This window comes from Podarcis raffonei, chromosome 9 (assembly GCF_027172205.1).
Source record: "Podarcis raffonei isolate rPodRaf1 chromosome 9, rPodRaf1.pri, whole genome shotgun sequence".
Lineage (NCBI taxonomy): Eukaryota > Metazoa > Chordata > Lepidosauria > Squamata > Lacertidae > Podarcis > Podarcis raffonei.
In genome coordinates, this window is record NC_070610.1 from 35,948,577 (window position 1) to 35,974,541 (window position 25,965).

Sequence of the window (25,965 nt, forward strand, 5' to 3'; positions counted from 1 at the left end):
TATGCATAGGATTTGGGTTATACCAAAAATGAGACACTGCAGCTTTGATTTTTAACTGTGATCTTTGTCTCCCCTTTTCCTTTGTCAAGTTCTAGGAAGCAGACATTTTCATTAAGCTATTTTAACATAATTAAGTTGTCACTGCCAGAGATTCAAAGCAACAATAAAGACATTAGAGCAAGACAGCATAACATGCCCACAGCAATGATACTATACACTGATATAGAAAACTTATTTAACTGAAACAAATCAGACTTGTGTTCCACATTCAACCATGGTCCTGTCTGTAGTAAAACAAGTTCCAGGTTTTAAATGACCATGAATTCAATAGTGATACAGTAGATCTGAAAAGTATGTTGGTAAAGAAAAACGTTTTGAGACAGATTTTTTTTTCTTTTTCAAGACTCCTGTTAGAAACCTGAGACAATCCAGTTTCTACAGCGAAGTCCCAAGTAAAACAATAGATGCTATCAGATCACAGTTGTAAAAACTCTGTGTGTACACACACACACACACACACACACACACGCTCATACACTTTAAAGTCTGTAATAGAAGTAATGGGGGTATGAGGAAAAACTTGCTGACATTTCAAAATTAAGCAACCTGAGAAATTATGGCTGCATTTTACCAGTTCCTCAGCTGCCCTGACAACTTGATAATTGGAGGAGACATTCCCACAGAAACCAAGAGCAGAACTTCACATTACTGGAGACGTCCCTTGCTGTTGCTGGCGGGAGTGAAGGAAATGGACATGAAGCTACCCTGTCACAGGGAAAATGCTATAACGTGTTATAGTGGTTTGGGGGACAATATGATGTGGGGCTGCCGTATTTGGTGGCAAGCCCTGCCATCTCATAGGACATGTGCTTCTGCAGAAAGAGCCACTTGAGGCATACGCAGAAGCAGGGATAGCAAGTACAAGTCATACTGGTGTCCCTCATACGTAACAGCCACAGCTGTGTCTACTTGGTCCTCTGGCATAGCTGTAGACTCAAGTTAATGGTGCAACCACATGGCCAGGTGAGGCTGCATACATCTTTTCTGACATGATACTGATTGGGTGGGAAAGAGGGAGCCTAATGTGTGGAGGATGCACACACAATCTGTTCTGCCAATGAGGGAACAACTTCACATGTGGCCATCAGCCACACCAAATTGCATCATAGAAATGGGACTTTGAGGAAGCTGCAACAGTGTGTGAAGGGCACAGCACATACACACACATTTTGGTACTTCCAGAGGGGGAGAGTGGCATGAGCACAAAATAGTAGGAAGATTTCACATAACTTTCCGACATGGAGATTTGCCAGCTTTCCCTTTGTATGCTACTTTGGAAACTCAAACAGGCAAACCCTCTACATAGTCACTTGTGCATCCAACCTTCTTACTATTTCTGTCCTAGGAAATGGCTTCCCCCTGAGGGAAGCTTGGCTTGAAGACTTCTGTTAATGCATTTGTTTCTTAACAGGGATTTATTTTACATTATAAAATGCTTCGTTGGGCTCTAAGGTCCTCCTGTTCAAACTCCTATTTCAGTCACAATTTTTTTTTTAAGTCGACACATGCAGACCTCCAGTTGTGTCCAGAGCCCACTAAAGCCATTTTGCTGCCATGATAAAACTTAAATTTGTTCTCCATTCTCGTACTGCACGAGAGAGAAGCAATCATTACACCAGTGGGAGAGAGGAAGGGTATTTACAAGCTTCTTACAAAGATAAAATAGGACTCATTTGTTGGCAATGTGTTTTTTTAAAAAAAGTTGAGGTGGTAGTGGTGGGATTTGATCAAGGAGCTGTATATACTGGAATTTCATGAAATCACTACTCTGAAAATAAAGCCTGTCATTTCTGTAGGAGCACAGCACGCAATTATATAGACAAGCTGGCTCCCGCAGCTGACACCCAAAAGGCAAGTAAACTGTAAAATATATTCTCTTTTATCAGGGAAGGAAAAGTCTGCTGTTTAAATAATTTATCTACAGAAGTCTCCAGCCTTATTCTTTAGCCTCCTATTTCCTACCCTTCTTTCCCCCTCCTTGATTATCTTAAAATGCTGAATCAGCTCCCCAAGCTATTTTGCCTGTTCGGATTTCTTTATCGGGCAGCAACCTTGTTGTTCTTCAGCCTAATCTATTAGTTGAACCATTCCCCTTCCTAGAGGAAAAGGCCTAGGGCTTCAGTTCCTCTGTGCATGAAAAGGCTCCCCAAAGAAATCCAAAGAGCTCAACTGAAGACGGCATATGTAACAGGGGAAAAAATGGTAGGAAGAAACTGTGTCTCATGAAATTCAATATACTGCAGGCATGTCTATCTCTTCTGCCTCACACTCCACATTGTCATCAGAGCAGGATGCTGTTTTGCCACTGCCCCTGCCTCAAATTCGGGTCAGTATGGGGAACAGAAGGAAGCTGCAAGCCCCATTCAGGCTTTCTGAACTCAGGGGCTCTCCACTGCACAAGGGGTTCACTGCACTGGTTAGCTTTGCCCCCTCTGCCTCATTACTGTTGCTGTTCCCACAACCCCTCTGCATGCTGGGAGCTGAACATCTCTGAGCCTGCTCTCCTCATGTAAAATTCCTTCAGAACTGTAAAGGAAGCCGAATTGAGTCGAGCTGGCTTGTCGCTGAAATTTAGCTTCCGACACGCAGCGGGACGCAGGAGGGGCAATGCTGATGCAATGGTACTGTGTGATGTTGAATAAGCTGGAGAGGATTACAAAAAGAGTGGAATCAACACCATTAGACTGTTTCAGTTGACCTCAGAGTTATCTTTAAAATGACAAAAATAAATTAGCAGCTTAACCAATTTGCTGCAAGCTTCTGGATTCTGTTAGTGTTATTTCTGAACTACAAATAGAGTTGGTGTATTTCTTCCCAGGTGTCCTATAATGAGGCTTCCATGCTGTTACATTAGCTTCTGCTTTTCTGCAGCTAGGCCCTCTCCCCCCTATCCATAGTCATGTAAAGGTTGCACTTTACATCTGTTGCCTCCTTCTCACGTTACCTTTGCATCTTGGGAACCATTCAAGCGTGGCTCCTTCCTACAGCGTGGAGCCCAGAGCCACATGGGAGAGGAGCCCACACAGTGCCTTGACTTCAGGGTTTCTCCCCCCAGAAACTAGCACAGCTGCAACATTTATGAACTGTTCCAGCACAGCTCCTTTCCTGCTGTTAGGGGTGCAGGATGCTTAGACCCTGCTGACATAAAAACCCTCTTCACGTTCAAGATATTGAGTTTTGTTTAGGGCTCATTACTAGAGCTGGAAGACTGGAATACAGCTCAAAGAGGGACATTAGTAGTTTTGCAAATATATGCCCCCAAACCAGAAAACAACTTTTTAAAAAGGGTGGTTTTTTGGTATGTGTGTGTCCAATGCTTTCAACCCTGTGTTCTGAAAGATTTTCTGTTCAGCAATTCCCCAATCGCAGCCCAAAAGAAAAGAAAAAGATACTGACTACAGCATTTTCGAACACCAACAAGACAATTGCTTTAAAGAAATTCAATATACTTTGTGGCTGCTTCCAGACAGCTGAGTAATGGCCAAAGCATCAACAGCTGGCAAATGATTCTGCAGGTTTTCTTGCCTCCTTCCTAAAACAGACTGCTCTTTGAAGGAGTCAATCAGTATAAAGTCAAAATGTCAAAATAACCGTAGCATTGAGCAGGTAACTTGACAAACTGTGATGTTGGCCTTAAGTAATTTGACTGGCTATTAATTCTCAAAACAGTCTGAAGAGATTTGTGATGCAGGCTGATTTCCGTCTAGACAGAGAAAAGAGTGTAAAACACATTAGCCAGATACAAGTTTGCAATGACAAGAAAAACCTGTTTCATAAGCGCTCAGCTGCCTGAATCCACAAAGCACAGCTCCCCCCCACTCTTGACCTCACCGTGCCTGACCTATAAGTATGCAGCAACTGGCCATCCTGGGATTTTTGCTGTTGTTGTTCTGACTGTTGGGGATTAGCAGATGCACAGATAAAAGCTGTCCTCTTTGATTTCCTGTTCTATTTATTGCACCGGTAATTTTAACGTAGGAAGAAAATACTTTAGGAATGGAGGCAGACAATGGAGTGTTTCATGTGAAGTGTAACACTCCTGCAAGCACCTGTATTTTAATTGGCTGCAATTCTTCTGAAGCCCTTGCCTGAAGGACAGGCTCCTGAAGCTGAGCCAGTTTGCACTCTCATCCCCTCATGTCCCCATAGTTATACTTACAGTTGGCAGCAGTGACTGAGGAACCTGCTACGAGGTGCCCTATGTTTCCGCCTGCTCCTCTGAGCCACTCACAGTCTTATTTCAAACATTTATTTCATCTGCTCTGGCCTGCTGGGCATTTCCAGTAAAGAACTCCACCACTGTATACTGGCTTATTCAATCAGTGATTCAGTGGCTAATGCATATGAGAAGTCCCAGGTTCAACCCCAGGTAGGGCTGGGGAAAACCCTGTTTGAAACCCTGGAAAGCTGCTTTCAATTGCTGTAGACCATATTGAGCTCACTGGATTCTCTATTCCTAAAGTTCATTTGCTTCAAGACCTCTGACTTCTTCTTTGCTCAACTACTCTACTTTGTCATCCTCGCATTATCAACCCAGAACAGCAAAGGGGGAACCTGTGGCCCTCCAAGGCCCATTGTCCCAGCCTGCATGGCTAATGGTCAGGGACAATGGGAGCTGCAATGCATCAACATCTGGAAGGTCACAAGCTCCCCTTCCCTGGTTTAGAATCTCCTACCATCAGTTCCACACCTTTATCATGGAGAATAAAGAAAACCATGGCTCCTAGTTACAATGGCTATATGCTGCCTCCATTTTGCTGGGAATAATAGGGAAGGGGAGAGCTGTTTGCTCTTGTGTCCTGTTGTGGGCTTCCCAGAAGTATGTGACTGGCCACTGTGGGATACAGGATGCTTGTTCTGATCTAGCAAGGCTCTTCTCGTGTCCTACCTCACAACCTCACATCCCACCTTACAACCGAAAACAATGCTACAAAACTGAAATGTGACATGACTGGGTGGGGATCCACCTCTTTGCAACTCTTTGATCTAGAGGGGACGGAAGGAACAGATTAAATGCTGCCAGCCTCGTAGCTCTGATCTTGGAGCACCTGATCGAAGCTTCCCTTGTGAAATTGCTTGGGGATTTGTCCAGAGATGGCTGGTGGGGGAGTTGAACTATTAATAATGCTTAACATCTGTACAGAACTTTCAGGCGAACAGAGCACCTTCTATGCAACAACTGCAGAAAGCATTACAAAGGGAGATAAAAGTGGGGAAACAAGCTCCTTCCATTTGCATTTTTAGACTGGCTGAATTCTGCCCTAATATACTAAAAGGAGTGCTGAACTAGGCTTTAAAAAAACCCAACAAGGATGGATGGGCTTACATTTTATTTAGCACATATTTGAGAAGAGGAAATCTAACATTTAGTAGTCTGATACTAATGAAAACCTGCCAGTAGTTTCGGGGGTTGAATTGTGACGATTAAGCAACTTGCAAGGTAATGCAATTTTCTGAGAGCAAGTTCTTTGAAAAGGCTCACTCCACTGGGCCTCCCCACATTGGTCTGGATGGGATTTGCTGTTTCACTAATAATGAAACTGACGTAAAGTACAGAGTAGCAGGGTCTGAAGTCTGCGATAAAGAATAGGCTGTCTTGGAGGCGGTTTCATATTACCAGTCCCTTGCAGAAACATTACGCTATTTACCTTCAATCCACACACACAAAGAATAAGCAAACAAAGATGGTTCTTTCACAAGATGCTTACCAGGTTCAGCGGCAGATCGTGGCTCTGCACATCACATCATCCAAAGAAAGAACAGGGAATAGGAGGGGAAAGAACAAAATGCATTAGAAAACCATTACATATACAACGGTCAAGGCTTTATGGCAAGGATGGGGACCTGTGGCCCTCTAATGTCATTGCGTTCCAACTTAGCTTAGAATACAGTGTTAAATGGTACATAAATTGTTGGGGGCGGGGGGAAGGAAAGGAAATCCCATCAGGCTGTCTGGCCAATGATGAGGGATCAAAGGAGCTCGAGTCCAAACAACATCCGGAGGAGCCACAGGTCTTCCACTCCTGTTTTATAGAAGGGTAATATTTGATAGGCGTTTCTGTGTGCTGCACTGGTGCTGGCTCGCCAGAGCAGCTTCGTCACGCTGGCCACGTGACCCAGAAGTGTCTTCGGACAGCGCTAGCTCCCAGCCTCTTAAGCGAGATGAGCACGCAACCCCAGAGTCGGACACGACTGGCCCGTACGGGCAGGGGTACCTTTACCTTTACCTTTAATATTTGATAACAAACTTAACTATTACTCATCGAGTAATCTGATAGATGCAAGTAAAGGGTAAGGGAATACTATAATGAATTTTTGAGCCTAAAAAGTAATTGTGCAAACTAAAACAAACCTGAGGCATAGACTCTCCCCATTTGTTTTTATACTGCAGGGATATCTGAACCAACAATTAATCTGCCACTTACTTTTTTGAAGAATTCGGAAATCTGGAGAATCCTGTATTTCGGTTCCTTGCCGAGACCAAATGACATGCAAAGGAAGTGCTCCCCTCACTCTGCACTCAAGCACAACAACTTGTCCTTCACTTGCTGTTGAATCTTGTAGCTCCTGTTAAAATTGATAAACAGATTATTTGAACCTCCAACCCCAAATATATATATATATTTTAAAAAGCCTCGACCTTGTCAGCAGACAAACTACCTGCAGATAATTACAGCAATGCATATGCTATTTTCCATTCTTTCTTTATTTAATGGTGGCACAGCAATTAATTTGAGTAAATTCTTATTTTGGAAATCTAAATTACAACCATGCTGGCAGCAGAAAGAACTCTCTCTGATCACAAGACATTTTTAAAACTATTTTGGAGTGTGTGTGTGTGTGTGTGTGTATAGAGAGAGAGTTTTTGATATGCTAAGATAGGGATGAACTCATCCTCATGCAGTCATGGAACATGTGCAATCAAAACTGATAAAATGTTGGGCACAACCCATCTGGGAGAAGGTGGAAGCTGTACAAGCACACAGTATTCATTTCAGTAGCACTTGAACAAGAGAATTTTCATGTGAATTTATTCTCAGTTACACTGAAGGTGTGAGCCATATGATGGTTTTTTAGTGCCTACAGTGATACTTTGAGAAATGATTAAAAGAGAAGTGAATGAAAAAAGATATATATCTCTGCCTCTTTTGTATAGCAAAAAATAGAAAGAAATCATTACAGAAAAAGTTTCTTTGCTAGAAATCCATTACTATCCTACAATAAAGGAACCCATCTTTATTCAGCAGGTTTAATAGGATTGAAATTATCTTTGCACTTTTTTTTTTGCTATTTCATCCCAAAACCATAGAATTAGCATTTCAGTGGAAAAAACAGACCTTTGTAAAAATAGGTGCAGCATTACTAGGTTTTGATCCATCTAATCTGCAGAGGTATGAAGTAGGACTTTGGACCTGGAAAACAGTTAAACCCAGAAATTTGCAAACCATCAGCACCATTAGTAATAAAATTCCTGCACTGATATATCCTTATCTCACTTACACATTTACTAATAAAGTATACCTATTCCTGCTACATTAGGTGTTTTTTTGTGTGTGTGTCTGATTCTGTAAACAGTCCCAGTCCCCTGCCCCCACCATATTGACCACTTATAATAGAGCAAGTATATTGAGAACCAAATTTTGCAACTACTGCCATTTAACATTGAATTAACTCTGTCACCCAGGCAATCAATGACATTTCACATGCAGAAACTGTGTCTAAGAGAAGTCCAAGGTAGGAAGGATGAGAGTCGTTTTATCTGCAAAGTCCTGTGCAAACATGTCACAGCGTGCTACCAAGAACCTGAGTCAACTTTTGATGTTTTAGAACTGAGACATCTACATACCTGCAGATTAGGCACAGAAATAGGCTGGATGACTGCTGTAGTGATGCCAGCCTTTGGAGCAGAAGATCCTATCGTTAAAGAAACAGAAGTACTTTTCTTCTGGGCCCTAGATAAGTCAAACAAGTAGTAGTCAGTTAATCTTGCCATAAAATGCTTCCCTTTCACATGTTTATTTTGGGTGAAGCACAACCTATTTCTGAGGAACAGTTGAGTTTCTGGTAGGCTGTGACTTGCTGAAGGCCACCCAAAGTCTGCCATGATCAGGGATTTTAACCAGTCAACAGAAGCACATCCACTTTTCCAGTACAGCAGAAAAGAGTTATAATATGAATCTTTAACCCTAAGGTTTTATTACAAAATTGCAAAATGTTCTATTCAGAGAATCTTTGGGGTCTTTTGCCATAGGAGAAAAAATGCAGGTAGTTCAAACAGGGATATTTCCAATGCACTCAGAAATCTGCCCTCAATATTTGATGCATTTCATCTTCGTGTATATACACTCAGTTACAAAACCTAAGAAAAGTAAGGGCATGTGTTCACTAAAGGTTTACAAATGATTCATTGCTATGTCTCAATTTCAGATATAACAGAATGTAAGGCATAGCTTTAAAAGGTGATAACTATCTGTGAAAAGTACATGGTAAAAAAATACATGCAGAAGTATGAACATGTACTTCACTGCTTCTGCAAAACAATGTACAGGCAGCAAAGGCTTTCTAAATGGAGACTCTGAACCAGAATCTGTATCTGTGTTGCCCCATGTTTAACGTGCAATGCAATATTTTAACAGGATCTGATCATTAATTAACACTGGTTAGTCTTTTCCCCCCACGGAATGACTGCAAGAGGTGAAGCAGAACAACTTTGCGATAATCCTCCCAAAGCGTCCTAGATACAAAGTGTATAATTAAGTTTTGCTATGTAAACTTACTGTGGCATGGCTCCAGATTTTGATCTGAAAACCTCACTGTCAGAATCAGAAGAGCTGGCACCTACAGGGGATGGAAAAGGGTATGTTCAAGGATGATGGATGCTGTCATGGAGTCCAGAACACTTCAAAAAACAACAACAAAACAAAACTCCCATCACTGTAGCATTGTGCTTAAAACTACTGAATGGTAATGAGCCCCATTCCAGGTGGGTTTAGACCAGGCATAGGCAAACTCGGCCCTCCAGATGTTTTGGGACTACAACTCCCATGATCCCTAGCTAACAGGACCAGTGGTCAGGGATGATGGGAGTTGTAGTCTCAAAACATCTGGAGGGATGAGTTTGCCTATGCCTGGGCTCTTGGAACCAATGGCATCTAAAGCATAATGTTTTCACTTCTTTTTGTGTTTGTGACCTTCAGTTGATGCTCTCTCTCTTACCTTCAACAAACAGTTCTGCTGATGTAGAATCAGAACCAACAGAATTTGAGGCCAGGCAACAGTAGCGCCCTGTGTCGTCCTCAAAGGCTTCTGCTATAATTAGTGTATGGAGCCCTCCACTTTCACAACAGATCTGAATATCGGGAGAATTTTGCAGTTCTTTGCCCTCGCAGAACCACCTGTGATTAATACACCATAGAAAGGGGAAACACAGAGCAAGGTCAGGGAAGGAGGAGCGCTTTTCAATATTTGTATTATAAAACTGCTACAATCGTAAATGATTAAAATGAGAAAAGATTAGTTCACAGACGATATCAGTGGCAGAAATACTGCTGTGTTTATGAAGAATCTCACAGAAAACTCTTTATAGTGAAATATGAAAAGAAACCAGAATGTCAGTCGACAGCTTGCTAAAGGCACATTGGGAAGGCATTTCCTAAAGTTTGCATTATTACAGCAAACATAGCCCTTTTCCATATGTTGCTATTACCACGTTCAAGAACTCTGTGGCGGTGGGAGGGTGGGGAAGCCGGTAATCTACATGCATTCATTGCAAAGTCTGAAAGAAACACACGTGCAGAGGGCTCTACCCGTGCAACTGGAAACCCTGAAAAAGCAGGCTGCAATTACTCTGCAGAGATCAGATGGTGATGGAGCCTATACTGTCCCCCTCCATCCCTCCCCAAACATTTAATGAACAGGGGAGAAACTTCCTTTAAAAAGGGAATCTATTGCTAGGAGCCATTCTGATAAGAGATTGCTTCTCTTGACAACAGGCAGATTGAGATGGTATAGAGCATCACTCTCCTTCATTGCAGGTTTTAAAGCAGAGGTTGGCTGGCCATCTGTCAGGGATTCTTTAGTTGCGAATCCTGAATTGAAGGGGGTTGGACTAGATGCCCCTAGGCAGAGGCGGAGTCACTCCCCCAGGGATGACACCTGGGGCAGACCGCACCCCGCTTCCTCCACCGGCGCCCCTAGGGGATCCTTCCAGCTCTACAGTTCTATGACTCTGGCATCTAAGCCCCCAGAGTAAAAAACAAAACATCCCACCAAATACTCTGTTTTGGAAATGCTACAGGAGGCCCATGGAGCCTGATACAAAAATATGCTTGCTTTGTATAACAGTGGGTTGATCATTTTGACCACACAATAATTGGACATGTGAGGGTGTCCCTGCCAATCAATTAACTGATACATGGCTGTTCTTTTGATCAAACAATGCCTGCCCTCACAAGCAACAGTGGACTAGCTGTGCCAATCAGGTTTTGTTCAACTGATATTGCTTCGGGCACAATCTTTATCTTGTCCCATATCCCACAATACACCGTTCAGGGGCTGGTTGTAGTTGCAAGCCGAATGCACAGTATTAATTTATGAGAAGATTAACAAGTCCTACCTAGGGATTAGTCAAGCACTGGAAAACAAGCACTAAACCATTTTTTCCTCAAACAACCCCACTCCTCCCTGAAGGCTAGAAAACTAGGGGCACATTAACTATACTTTTTTAAAAAAGCCATAGCCATAACCATTCCGAAAGATTTATCATGCCACAGGAATCTACAGTTTCAGAGTGCTTCACAGTTATATACCACCCCAACCCAATTCTCTCAGATCCACAGAAAAAGAATGCACTTGGATCCAGTTATTTTTATGGATGCTCAACTATGCACACCAAGTTTGGGCGTTAATAATGACCATAATCTCTTCATTTCAAGTGAATACTGATCGCTTTCACACATTACCATTTTTCTGTGCCATGAATACTAATGCATGTGTAGAGGAGGAGAAATACTGGGTGAAGCAATTCTAAGAATCTGGATAGAAACACAGGGACATTCTGTTTTGTTGAGATTTAAAAGGAACAACATCCTTCCAATGTAGCAGCTTTCATGCCCCCAGCCAGCAAGGCATGCAGTCATGTTGACCATTAACATTGTCCAGAACTTCAACTAGTAGTATTAACCCCCCCCCCCACTTTTAAAGAGTAACTTGAATCAAGTAGAAAAGAGGTTACAAAGTCCTAAATCAGCTGCAAGCCATGGTAGGCAAGCAGTCTTCTGAGTGTTTATACTATTCCACAATACAGTACACTTGAATCTCTCTTGCAGATACATAATTGACACAACCATGTTGTATATTATACCCTCCATGCCCTGAATGTTTTAGAGGTTAACGCTCACAGGATAGATCACATCACTCTGCAGATACCACTTCTCACACAAGACTTATAACTCATTTTCAGTGGACAGACCCTTCCTTTTCCAAACAAGAAGTAGTCTGGCAGATCGAATTTCACCCAGAGGCAACTATGTACTAACCGCTATGCTTTCTTTTGAAACAAAATGCAAGATTTACCTCTCCCGAATTCTTTGCCTTTTTACAACCATGCTTGGAATATCATACACAGATTTGGTTACCATACCTAAAAAAAGGATGCTGTTAGAGCCAGAAATGATTGACAGAAATGATCAAGAGACTGGCCCTATGAGGAAAGGTTGCAACTTTTAGTTTTTGTTTTAGTTTTGGGCAGGAGAAAAGCAAGTGAAGGGGGATATGACAAAGGTGTATAAAATTACCCATGTTGTGAAGAAAATGGATTGAGAAAAGGTTTCCTCTCTCTCTGTACCTGAACCCAGGTCCATTCAGTGAAGCAGAATGGTAGGGCACACATGACAGACAGAAAGAAGCACTTTTCACAAAACTCATAGATAAGTTGGATTTCACTATCAGATATAGCAATTGCCACCAACTTGGATAACTTTAAAAGGGAAGTAGGCCACAGATCTACAGCACACGTTTAGAGCACAAGACTTTCTCAAAAGAACCCTGGGAACTGCCACTTGTTAATGGTGCTGGGAACTGTAACTCTGTGAGGGTGAAACTACAATTCCCGAGAGTTTTGATTGCACAGAATTGGAAAAGTGAGACCATACCATCAAAAAAAAGATTGGCTGATTAAATTGATGGAATATGCTGAGGTGGATAAACTGACAGGGCAGACAAGGGAAACAAAAATTTAGTAAAATATGGATATATTTAAACAATGCCTGAAAGACCACTGTGGAGAACTAAAAATTTTGACTGGTTTAGATTAACTCTTGTAATGAGAAACATTAAATAGTAGTGAAAAAGTTGGTTACCAGCAACCTAGATTTATCATGATATGCATTCAACCAAGAACTTTAAAAGACCCAAGTAAGGAGGAGAGGGAAGTCAGAGGTAATTAGAATATCAATGAATCAAATGATTAAGAATATATCTTTGTTTTTCTTTATTATGATTTAGAATTACATGTTCATCAACAAGAAACCAAAATTGTGGTTTCATGTTAATAAAGATGAATTGCAAAAACAAAAACAACTACAATTTCCAGGAGTCTTTGGGGAAGTTGTGTGCTTCAAGTGTGCATTGTATGCACTTTAAATGTATGGTGGCATCTGCCCTCAAATGGCTACTAGTCACAATCACTATATAACACCTACAGTATCAAAGGAATTAATGAGAATTCCTGAACAGAAAACCACTTTTGAGCCCATGACCTGCTTGCAAGCCATCCCACAGGCATCTTGCTGGTCGCCATGAAAACAGAATGATGGACCTGACAGGCTTTGGGTCTGATCAAGCTGCCCTTTTAAGTTCTTATCTTGTTATGAAGGATAGGAGTTCATTTCATTATGCATTTAGAAGTGAACCTCTCCATTCCTTACCTGCTGGATCAAGTGTGGATCAGAATGTAGACATGTGGGTAAGTCTGAAATATTTACAAACCTTTCTAGTACATGGTTAGTCCCAACCTATATTTGTACAAGATGGTCCAATGGCTTCCTGTTTCTTTTACAGAACTACTGTCGGCTGCTTTTAGGGACACTGTAAGGCAGCCAGGGGCACAGTAAAGGGGAAGATATGGCTGCTTCCCCCAGTATATAAGGGCAGCCATATTTTTCTTCATATAATTATCCAAGAAGGGTAGCACAACTTAATATTCAAAAGTGCTGTGCTTTTAGCAACAGCTTTGTTTAATAGACTGAATGACCCCTTGGACCATTTCATAGGTTCTTGAAAACAAATGAAATCTCTTTACAAAAGTGTGCAGAATTTAAAGCATTTCCCCTTTAAAATCTGAATGGAATTGGGGTTGAACAGGCATGCCAATCAACTCATTTGTATGGGACATGGACCTAACTAATACTGTTTCATCCAACCCGAGTTATTACCAACACTCATTTGTATATGGGTTGAGGGCCTGTATGTAGAGAGGGTCTCCATGGTTAAGTAAATTTGCAATGGCTGGACCTGCTTTTCAGAGTGGACTAAGAATTTACTCTGCCACCACAAAGAATCTGTTCAGAGTGAAATAATAAAAATAAGAATATTTACCAAGGGAGGGGGTATAAAACCCCAAGCAATCACAAAAAAAGCTCCAATCCTGCCCCAATACCAGCCCATACTCAAATCCAGCTCTTAGAAGACTGATGTCTTATAATGGGTGGCACAATGCACCAGTTTTATTTGCCACATGGTGCTCCTTTCAGATGTTCTACCATGTTGAACAGACATGCACTGGTAGGATGATGCTGTAGCACCAGGTTCCACCCCAAACCTGTACGTGTACGCACAAGTGTATTCATACAGCCTCCATTTTGAAAGGAAGACGTGTTGGTTGGGGGTTACAGTCTACTGCCCCCACCTTTGGGTGCTCATTCCACATGATTCGAATGACTGAAAATGGCAAATGCATTGCAGTCCCGTGGTATCCATTCTTGCTTATTAAAAGTACCTTATTAGTTACGCATTTCAAGTTACATCAGCCAAAGGGTGCTTTTTTATATGGCAAAGCTGTCCTTCGCCCAGCTCTGGTCCACAAACATCAAAGAAAATTGCCCACCAACACATTGTCATATGTTTTTCGTGAATACCGATGGCATGAAATCATCCCACCATCAGGCCAATTCGGATCAGGTTGGCCATGTGCAAGTTCCCAAACAGGAACTTCTGCAAATAGAATGCCATATGACATGTTTGCCTTTCTTCGTATGAGGTTAACCAAACATAACATGTGCCTCAGCAAAAAATAACACTGTGAAATAATGTTTATTTTTATTCAAGATGGGTTGCACAATAGGGACGCTGCCTTCTCTAATCAATGCACAATAGGCTTATGCATGCAAAGTGACTCCCACTTATGCTAATGAAAAACTATGTACACAATTCCCCCTTGCAGGAGAAAGAATAAACCCTACATCCCTTAAGGCTAGGAAATGTTGATGATGGAACTAAAACACTGTACCATTCCTTTCTTGTAATTAAAATCCAACCAGCTCCTATTGTGCCCAGAGAGAACATATCACTTCTGCATGGAACTAATAAACTTCCTTTGTTTACTCAGTAGCCTCATTTGGCCTAGTTTTACAAATAGGTTCTGGAAACAAATGTATCCTGTGAGTTCAGCTGCCAGTATTTTTTGTGATCTGTCCGCTTCCCTGCGCTGCAGCGGAGACTCAAACCACAATTTGTAAACCGTCAAGAGCTTGGATTTTTATGAGATCTTCCCTGCCGAGCTTTTATTTTGATTATACAGAAAACATAGAGAGATGCTGCACTACATTTTAGGTTATGTTATATGGGTTCATTTAGATAAATACATATGACTTAAATGGGCTGTGGATCAGGTGAGAGACCCTGTTATTGAAGTGACTACTTGCAGGCTACAATGGTTGGAATTTTAAGTAAACCACTCTGGTCTGGGCAATCTCTTGTCCAGAATGAGCAAAGACAAAGGAGAAACTTATTAGACACATGCTAATCGCTTGCAGTGACACAGTTTCCAAGGAGAGCTTCATCACATTGCAGCAGCTAAGCAATCACTGTTAGCCTTTGATATATTAGAAAGATAACCCGAGGAGTTACAAATTCAGAAGTTGGAATGCAAAGAGTCTTTTATAGTTCTTATTTCCCAACCATTGCAGAGGCTAGTTCTTTATTCCACATTAGATCTTGTTGGGAAGAGAAGAACAATGAACAATTGGTTATGACAAAAGGCAATCATTATGCTGCTAGCTGCAGATCTGGCTCTTCGAGATGATTAATGAAGGTGAGGGGTTCACACCCTTCAATGCTGCTCCTTTCAGTTTGAAGAAAGGGTGCTGGCTGCCAGCCAGTCCACAATTACACGTGTTTCTATCGCACTGACATGCACACACAATTGTGGGCTGGGCTGCAACTTTCATTTGTGGCATTGCAAGATCCCTCCAGAACCAGAATGGCACAGTAGCCTTTTCCCTGCAAGAGAAAGCTTATGCTCTGTGCCAGCACTGCAGAATCATCTGCAATGTGTCAGGATACCACTGCAAGCTGAAGCCCTTTCATTTTTTGCCTTGTCAAATACAATCATCCCACACTAAATCAGTGTGTTTCTGGACACACCTCATCTGTCATCCATCAAGCCAGAAGTTGATGAAGACAGAATGTAAGGAACAAGAGGCAGAGAACATGCAGGTTGCACTAAGCCAAATTGTGGAATGAATGTACAAACTCAGATTGTGAGAGCTTGGTTCCTCCCTGGTCCTTCTCCTGCTGCACTGAGCCAAGCCTGCTTTCGAATGTTATTCAAACTTGGGTTCATGGTTTAATTCTGCTGTACAAACCATGAGCTGAAAACCGCAGAACAAACCTTGGTTACGGCATGCAATTATTCTGGAGAGAGGTAAAACCACAAGCTCAGGTTTGAATGACACACAAAGTCAAACCAGGACTTAGCTCTGCACAGAGCAGAATGACCGGGGAAGAAGAAAGCAGCTGCATTCTCTTCTCCAGGAGCCCATAAATATGAGTTAAGCCATTGTTTGGCTTAGTATGACATGCAAACCAGGCCATTGAGTCTGATCTTTTGCACCAAATACTGTAATAGACGGGAAATTTCCTTGTGTACCTTGAAGCATTTGGTGGAAGAATTACATGAAACCCCTTCCCCCCCACCATCCAACACACAGCCAAGTCATCCCAGAGTGAGTTATCTCCTTAGTAGTCTAGGGTAACCCAATTTTCTAAATTACCCTGCCAAATGGCAAAGCCAATTTCTTCATCCATCAAGTGCAGACATGTAATTGAGACCAATCACATTCATCAAATGATACGTGAATGATCAAGTGACAGCAGTTTCACACAACCAAGAAAAATGCATGGGTTCGGGGTGGGTGGGTGAGGTTTCATTGTTGGAAACGTGGCCTCCCCCTGCATTTCACTCCTTCTTCCCCCAAACTACACAAGAAAGCAATTGTTGCTTGCTCAGTATGCAGGACTCAAGCAGGATGATGCAATTTTCATCCCTATTGTCCCCTCCCTACTCATCACCTTCTCGCTGTTAACCAGATGACTGAATAATCTGGTGAGTAGAGGAGGGTGTGGCACTCCCACACCCTCAGCTGATGTGCACACATCAGCTAAGGAGGAGGCTGTGTGTCCTCCATGTGCATGAGGCAGGATGGCAATACTCCTGACCCTCAGAAGGTTGGCCATGCATGGATGTGTCCCTTGGGGCCAAAAAAAAAAAAGGTTAGCCCCCCCCCCCCGCTGAAAGCATGTTCTAGTAATGCACCATAATCACAGTGTACAAGCTAACAAAAGTCTACATCTCTCTCTTCCTATCATTCTCTCTCCTACCCCACTCCCTCCCTCCCAGGACCTTCACTGCCTGCAGAAGGTCAAACGTTGACACTTGAAAACACCCCTAAAATATATACAGCAAGTGATTTGAGTGAATACAGTGGTACCTCGGGTTACAGATGCTTCAGGTTACAGATTCCACTAACCCAGAAATAGTACCTCGGGTTAAGAACTTTCTTCAGGATGAGAACAGAAATTACGCCGTGGCAGCACAGCAGGCCCCATTAGCTTAAAGTGGTGCTTCAGGTTAAGAACAGTTTCAGGTTAAGAACGGACCTCCGGAATGAATTAAGTACGTAACCAGAGGTACCACTGTATATTCGAACATGCAGCCACTTTCATTGTGCCAAGATAATGTTTTTGGGTGGAGTCATGAAACTTGCCAAAGTTATGTGGGAAACAACTGTAACCACATGGAGCAGTCCCTGCCACCCCACTGCATTTCAAGCAGCCATCATGCAATCATTTATCTTAATTGGTTAAGTGGAACCACCACAGAGACCAGGGATATAGAGGTAGAATGGACCTTCCCCCACCCCAGTTAAGATTCCATATACTAAAATTATTTCAATTGCCTCATCCTATGCAGCATAATGTGTCTCTCAACCCACTGAAATCCAGAAGTCTAGACATACTGAAATCAACATAGGATTGCAGCCTCGACATCTTAGTTTTAGTTTGGATTGTCAGAATGAGAGTAACGGTACCCATTGAGCAACTGGAGCTGACTGCAGCCCAATTATACAAATTTGTCTTTTTCTTCTCCACTTCTGTGCTTGCACTAACCTCCAACAGCAATCCAGCCATAGGAAGGAATATATGAAAAATGCAACCATGATGACACATCTGGGATTCAAAAAGTAAAGGAAACAGCAATAAAGCTAAGCAGCCACTGGCTGGCTAAAAACCTAGGGCCTTAAGAAAAACAGTTCACGGTTTCCTCTAATGCATAATCCTGCTGCAACCTGTGTTTGGTAAAGGTCACCGAGGAATAATGAAGGCTTTCTTTCCACACCCATTTAAAAGATAATTTAAAGCGACAGTTGTACTGAAACCAAAAGACATAGACGAAGGAGAGAATTATACTTCTGACCGTAACAAGATGTGAACAGAGGTAAGTGGTAAATTAAAAGGCAATTTTATCCTTAATGCTTACTATCATTAAGGGTTTTTTTAAAAAAGTTACTGCTGCTTTCCTGTACAGTTTCAGTTTTTCTAGCACTCTGTTCAAGCAATTCCCTTTATGCTTCTCCTTTAATTGGGAAGGTATTTGCATAATTATACCTCTTATTTTGGCTTCACAAGTATCCCACACAGTTCTCCAGCCTCTCTCACACACTCCTTAACATTATTTTTTTAAAACAAAGGGTATGAAATCTCCACGGAGATTTGTTCTTCCTTTCGCTTTTCATATGCAGTGAATAAGTATGTGACCTGTAAGATGTATTCCATTTCTACTTTGATTTTTTTAGCAGGGTTATTCAGAGTCAAAGAACATGTTGCTTCTGGAAAAGTGGAATGAGAAAGGTTAAACTTTGGGGCAAAGGAAACACCACATATCTGACCACTGAAATCTCTTCAAACCACAAAAAAATTGAATGCAAAGTGTAATTTGTCACCAACTTGTTGTTGGGTGTTTCAGTCATTTGCAGTATTTAAAATTCCATTAAAACAGCAGTTATGTCTATTTCTCCTTCAGCAAAATCCTCCAGTGCTTCCTTAATTTTTGTCTAGTTGAATGATACCCCCCCCAAAAGGGTGGACTTTGTCCCTTCCAATTCTCCTTTGACTGTGGCTTATCTACTACAATCTAACATTTATACTGTAGAAATTATTTTCCACTTGGGATTTGGGGTGTGTGTGTGTGTCAAGGTTTTTACCACACATAAGCAGTAAGTGTCAATGTAAGCGAAGATGAACTTTGCACCTAGATGCATTTTTAAGCATAACCCAACCTCGTTGAATTTCTTTTTTAAAAAGAAGATTAAATCATATGTCTGTGGCTCATATTTATTTTCAACTCTGTGAAACTAAAAGGGGGGAGGGGGAAAGTCTTGTGCACGGTCAGCAGCAGAAACTCCAATAAAACATATCCCCTTTCCTACTTGATGCTTCTACAAAACCCCAGAGATAATGACATATACATTCTTCTGGCATCTGCACTTGGAAATCTTTCAGACATGTACCAAGATCTGAAAAGCAAGGGCTACACATGTAGGCGCACTAGCTACTTCCAACACGCACAAACACAGCAGTATTTTTCAGAGCCGTGGTGGTTAAGAGGAGGGCCTGAAGCTGGGATGGGGCCTATACTGTGCATGTTTAATTTCTGACATCTCTGGGTAGAGCTGGAAAAGAATCCTCTCTGAAGGCCTTGAGAGATGCTACAAGTCAGTGTAGGCCACATAAAATGAAGCGAGTAATGATCTCACTCCATACAAGGCAGCTTCCTACGTAGAGCAACGTAAATACAGATTACAGTTTATTAGGGGCATAGACCAGCAGTTTCAAAATGGCTAAGAATACAATATTTATAACAAGAAGATACAGTGGAACCTTGGTTCTCGAATGACTTAGTTGCGAACAAATCGGCTCCCGAATGCCGAAAACCCGGAAGTGTTCCAGTTTTCGAACGATTTTCGGAAGCCAAATCTCCAAAGCTGCTTCTGTGGCTTCCGCTTGAGTGAAGGAAGCTCCTGCAGCCAATCGGAAGCCGTGCCTTGGTTTTCGAACGGTTTTGGGAGTCGGAACAGACTTCTGGAATGGATTAAGTCTTCAGGCAGTTTAAGTTCAAGAACCAAGGTTCCACTGTGCGATAGTTATAAGAACTAGCTCCTTTTTTTCAGGAGGGTCAAAAATATTTTGTCATGAGCTAAAAAGCTAAGAAGGGGGCAGCATCTCTGTAGAAGTTCTTGGTTTTATGCCGAGCAGAGTAAATGAGAGCATGGTCAAGCAAGCATTGAGTCAGTATTAAGCCTTAGGTCAAATAAGTTAAGAGTGGGAATGGGCTTGCCCACACATACCTAGAAGCAGTATTCAAGTAGCAACACAGGCGATGAGAACTTGGAAAGAAATACAGTATTTTTAATTTATAGGTGTTGTCTGGTTGCCTGTAAAATGGGAATCCTTTGTCTTATCCCTTGGAAATTTGGAACTTCTCATGCCTCAAGGGATTAGAGTGCCTCAAAAGCCCATGTACTTTGGATGAAAATTACCAAGTGTTACAGGTGCAAACTGCAGGGTGGGTCTCCCACTGAAATCAACAGGGACGAGGACAAGGGGATTCTGACCAAACACAACAAATGCAATTTAAACTAATGAAAAAACTAAACTGAATGGAAAAACAAAACAGATTTTTGGCAAAACCTCTCAAAAGGAAGGAGTATGCACATTGTAACTCCTCACCCTGACTGCACTGCCTCATAGGCACATTTGTAGAGAGAAAAGCCTGAAAATGAAACAGGGAAATTGCTTGTGTGGATGCTGATCACCACCAGGAGGTTTAGATAACATGATCTTAAGACTGCGATCCTTGGGATTAAGTCCCATTTAAGTAAATAAGTCTAACCTCTGAGTAGAAGCATATAGGACCCCACTGTAAATAATGCAGTTTTAACAGCCAGTTTGTAGAACAGGAGGAAGCTTCTTTGAGTAATAAAAGAAGTCTGATCTTCTTTGCTGGCTCAAAAAGTGCCTAGCTGCATGATGCTGAAGAAATCCAATTCTCTGCTTAGGGACTTGGACGTCACAGACTGACTAGAAAAAGAATTTATTTTCAGTCATCAGCAGACACCCTGTTTATTAACTCTCCACTACAGATTGTAATTTCAAAGGTGCTCAGAAGTATAGGTTTTGAAATTTATTACAATTAATTCACATCGTTGTTATATACTGTATAGGCAAGGAGCCCTGTTGAAGTTGCCATGTGATGTTTTTTACTGCTGTTTACAAGTTTGGATGCATGAGATGGAGACTTCCCTGTTCCAAACATCCTAGTCAATCAGGGCTGGAAAGATAAGAAGTCTCCTCCCAGCCCTATGATTTAATTAACAACTGAAGAGGTAGCTACACAAGCCACAGGAGGTGCGCAAGTATTTAGGCGCTGTGATGATCCCGTGAGAAACTATTCATATTTACTCACAGCTACAAGAAACTGTTGCATGTAAATGCAAGTAGAGCAAGTAGAGCTAAGTAGAGTAGTATTTATGTATATAATCTCCAGACACCTTGTTACTTTTTGACTAAATGTTTTTTTACAACATGCTCCTTGTGCGTGGAATGTCTTCTGCTGAAGACAAAGTGTAGTGGACTTATCTACATTCTTCAAGTGGTTTCAATAATTTCACTTGTGGAGATGGCAGGCATCTCCCTCCTATCTGCTCCTGTTCCCCTTTCCCTCCCTGCAAAAGGGGGGCGGGGAATTCACTTGCTGTTTGCTTTTGGAAAAAAGGAAGATGGGAATATAAGATATGAGAAGTGGATCTGCTACTTGATTTCCCCCATCTGCATTAACATTCTCACTTTGTGTTATGTACTAAGCTTGGATCCCAGAACAATAGGCAGGTAGGATCCTAGAATGCAACAACTGATTGGCTTGCAGGAAAAGACCAATCAGGCTCCAGGAGGAAGTTAATCAGCCTATTAGGCTGGTAGGATCCTAGAATGCAACAACTGATTGGCCTGCAGGAGAAGACCAATCAGGCTCCAGGAGGGAAGCAGAATCAGCCAATCAGACGGGACTCATTGTGTAAATAATGTATATAAAGGCCTGAGGTTTGGGGGGGAATTCAATCACTGTTTTACAAGCTGCAAAACGGAGCATGAAATCACTGTAGGACTCCGAGTATATTTCAATCTGCCTTAGAAACACACTTGGCTATATAATTCAGCAGTCGTTCAGCCTATTAGGTGCAGTGTTTCTAAGAACCACGAGTACGGAAACCCAAGTCAATCTTGTTCTAGGTTAAGAAACTGAACTCACATCTACAGTAGAACCTCTACTTACGACCGCCTCTACTTGGACCCGATCCAAGTTGCGACCACAGCAAAACCAGAAGTAAATACCGGGTTTGCTGCAATTTGCGCATGCACAGAAGCGGCTGCCACCATCTCCACATGCGTACAATGGTGCTTCTATCAGTGACCCATTTTGTCTAAAGGATGGGCCACCAGAACGGGTTATGGTGGTAAGTAGAGGTTCCACTGCAATTAGAACTTGTGCAATCTTCTTATAAAGTGGCCATCTTGTGCGAGCAAATCCCACAGAGTAACTATACACTGTGTGGAGAAATCCTTTATTTTGCCTGCCCCGAATACTCAGCTTCCTTGAATGGGCCCAGATTCAAGTACGAGAAAGGAAGAAAAGCCTCTCTATTTCCATTGTCTCAACAAAACTCACTTCATATGCCTCTAGCACATCCACGCTTTACACTCATCTTTCTGAACTGAAAAAGCTCCAAACCTTAACCATGTCAGCCTGCTAGTGCCATTAGGCTCAGAAAAGACTGAGGTTTTATATCACATTCCTTCTGGGTATTGTGCTGCCCTTTACGAAAAAAAAGTCTTGCAATGTAAGCTTTCCTATTATATTTCTCTCTCGAGAAAGCAAGACTAGGCAGCTTGTTTTCATGCTGACAGTTTGTGGAGAGCTTAAACAGAACCCAAAATCTGTATCGGAGTTCTGTACTTTTGACTGCAGGCCACCCTCCTTTCCACTATTAGGCTCGGCAGAATTAGATTTGATCCTTAATATATAGAATTACTAATGTTGTTAGCCATAAAGATATTTAGCTCTTTCCTTTCCCCCCCCCTCTTTTTTTTTTTTTTGGCTCCCCAGCACAGCGAAGCGAACAAAGGTTTGGATGTATGGCAAACAACTTCTCATATTGCTTGATCAGGCAGTAAATTACTGCCAGCTATATTGGGGTTGGGGGTCTACTAATGTAGTGCAATACAGGCTACTCCTGTTAATGTTAAAAGGAAATCACGCACGTAAGTCTCCCATATATATTTGGGAGGAAAGAAAAACACCATAGTAGCCATATTTCCCACTGGAGTGCAGGGAAAAGATGTCTGTTGATAAGTAAGTACAGGTGGCCAGTTACTGCCAATATACACCCCCAAAAAAACAACAACACCCCTCTCCTGAGAAGGTATATCGAAAATTGGAATTATAGTAAAGTAGGGGATCTGCTAAAGCCACGAATGTTGGAATACACAATGAATATGGCCTGCATAAGCTTTTCCTGTTCCAAATGATATTTAAAGCTGCTGGATGAGCATTTTTGCTTTAGATTAGCCTTGGAAAGCACACATGCATTGTTAGTGTTATGCACCACTGTTTTATTCTTCAATCACAAAAGAATTCCTTTTCCTCTGCTACACCAACTTGATCATAAAATCTCCCAAGTTGATTTTAAAATAAATAAATGAAGAGGCATATAGGCATATATAAGTGTGTGTGTGTGTGTGTGTGTGTGTGTTGTGAACGGCATAAGATGGGGATGATAGTGCAATCACAGAGCAACAAAATCCATGCACACCCATTATGCATTGGATTGTTTTATACCATTGTGGAGGGAGCATCAGCAGAAATATGATGGAGGGAATGAAATGCAAAATGTACAGACTTCAATTTCTAAGGTTGCTCCTAGGGATCAGGTGTACTCTACAGCACCTTGACATTGACACCCTCTAGCAGTATAGACAAGCCCAGTTGAGACATATGAAACTGGCATTTAGAAACTAGCATTCTTAAACATTTCCAAGTACTTTGTTTCATGTGTTTGCCATTATTTATGCCTGTATGTCCCTAGAGGCAGAAAAATTGAATGGAGAGCTCCAATTTACTCACACATATTAGAAAACACACATTTGGCTTTCCAAGCAGTGTTTAATTTGGAATCTGCTTATCATGGCTTCTTTCCAGCTTGCTTATTTAATATATCCCAAATAAAATGCAACATCTTTTTGTTATTGCTTCGATTTAGTCAAACAGGGTTTTTTGTTTTTTAAAGAGATGTGACTAAAGTTATTTTGGGTACACTTGATTCCCCTCATTGACCTGGAAGAAATAAAGTTCTCTTATTTCCTTTCTATTCCCTTCCTTTTCAGTATTCTCTATGGTTACTTTGGGTGAACTCCAGAGCTATTTAAAAAAATGGGGGGGGGGACACACCAACAACTGGAAGTTTTAGCCATGGACTGCAACAGGATATGGACTGCCTTCACTATTTGTTAGCATAAAGCATGCTATAAAGTAAGAAGAGCTTAAGGGACTAATTTGGTTCTGGGGGCATTCTTTGAAAAGTGTCTAGAGAGAGACTAAATAAGGAAAGACTAGGCAAATAAATTATGAAAGCCAATGGTGATATCACTTTTCTAGAAGCCAATGTTTTGTATTATTTCATGCACAGTCCATTACCTAATTCATTCTTCTTCGCTTTTATTAGTTTTTAAAACCTAGAAATCTCTGTAAGCCACATACAACATTCCAGCAACCTATTTACTATTCTTGTTTTATTCATGTCTGTACCACAAACCCATATAAAAGCACATTTCTGCTGCGAACAAGATCTCAATTAAAACCAAAACATAATAAATTCAAAGCAAAATTAATTAAAGAAACAGAAGTACAGAAAAGGGCAACTAACAAGGTTATAAAAACAGGAAACTGTTTTCGTCAAAAGGCTCGCTGGAACAACCAAGACTTAAGTTGGCACCTAAAACTCATTACAGATGGTGAAAGCTTGATATCATTACGCAGAGAGTTCTATGACCCCAGTGCCATCACACCAGATGCACAATTTCGTGTTGAGGACAGTCGGACATTGCCAAGCACCATCAGATGTGCCTGAGTCGCAGATTGTAAAGACTGCGCAGGAATATCAGGAATATGGTGTCTTTCTTGATTTTGTTTTAAAAAGTACATTGACCCCAAGTTGTTTAAGGCTTTGTGATGAGCTGCAAATGATAAAAATAATCACCACCACCACCACGTGCTTCAAGACATCATCTTGAGTGAGAAAACTTCAAAATTCTTTGGATGTTATGGTATGCTTTAAAGGAGCATCCTGAAGGTCTTAACAGATCAAAAATATTTTAGATTGTAGAAGTGCCTTAAACAGTGATAGGGAACCTTTGGCCTTCTGGAGGTTGTTGAACTACAACTTCCATCAGCCCCTGCCAGCATGGTCAATGTTCTTAGATAAGGGTGCCAGGTGCACTGGGTTACCATAGCAACCCCAGCAAAGTCCAGTGTATGACTTGCTGAGTCCTTCACCCTCCCACTTGTTCAGGAAATATGCCTACATGTATAGACGGATAGTCTCTAGGGCATTGCTTTCATTATGCCTGCAATCTTGTCCATGTCTTGGTTGTGTCCTGAGCTGTTTGCTGTCAGGGTCTGAATCTGAGACTCAGGGGAAGAGACTGTGGGTTTTACACAGCAGTGTTAGCTATCATGGTGATAGTGTTAGAAGATCTGTGCATATATATCTTTACAAAAGAACTGTATACTGTATAGTAGATAGCAGTGTTTAGCTTCGTCTTGTGTCTGGAGACAACGAACACTTTGAACTATGTAGGAGAGGAGCTTTTCCCTTAACCGGAAACTTTGGAAAAAGATGTTCTGCTGGGTGCAGGAAATCTCTGAAGATTCTGCTGGAGTTCCACATACTCTGCTGATAATCACACTGGTTGAGGTATGGTGAACTACCAAATGACTTCCACAAGTCACCAACATGCAGCAGTAGTATTGTCTCCATATTGGACAATAAGTACAAATCTTAATAGATACCCTTCATAAGTTAAGTAGTATTATTACATAGTGGAAAAAAGAAATTTACAAAGTATAGCTGTAGATTTTTATCATCATTTAAAATAGAATGTTTGTAGCAGGTCTATATTAGTGGTAACTAATACATGGTATGGGGGCCTCATACAGCCCATTAAGACCTCACTTTTGGCCCACTAGCTGCAAACTTCATGTACTCAAATTGCCACAGCAATCCATTTGGCAGGAGT

General features: G+C 41.5%; 2 protein-coding genes across 3 annotated transcripts in view; one reads left to right on the top strand and one right to left on the bottom strand.

Moving 5' to 3' along the window:
* The window catches only part of CBR4 (carbonyl reductase 4), a 291,935-nt gene that overhangs the window by 141,841 nt on the left and 124,129 nt on the right, over window positions 1–25,965 (top strand). The gene's annotated exons all lie outside the window — the stretch shown is intronic.
* Window positions 1–25,965, bottom strand: part of PALLD (palladin, cytoskeletal associated protein) — a 215,441-nt gene that overhangs the window by 122,969 nt on the left and 66,507 nt on the right. For both annotated transcript variants that reach the window (XM_053402876.1, XM_053402878.1), the window contains exons 3-8: window positions 9,277–9,455; window positions 8,838–8,898; window positions 7,907–8,012; window positions 7,398–7,472; window positions 6,486–6,627; window positions 5,769–5,792 (exon numbers count right to left, since the gene is read on the bottom strand). In XM_053402876.1, the coding sequence (XP_053258851.1) occupies window positions 5,769–5,792; window positions 6,486–6,627; window positions 7,398–7,472; window positions 7,907–8,012; window positions 8,838–8,898; window positions 9,277–9,455 (587 nt within the window). The remainder of the gene's footprint in view (window positions 1–5,768; window positions 5,793–6,485; window positions 6,628–7,397; window positions 7,473–7,906; window positions 8,013–8,837; window positions 8,899–9,276; window positions 9,456–25,965) is intronic.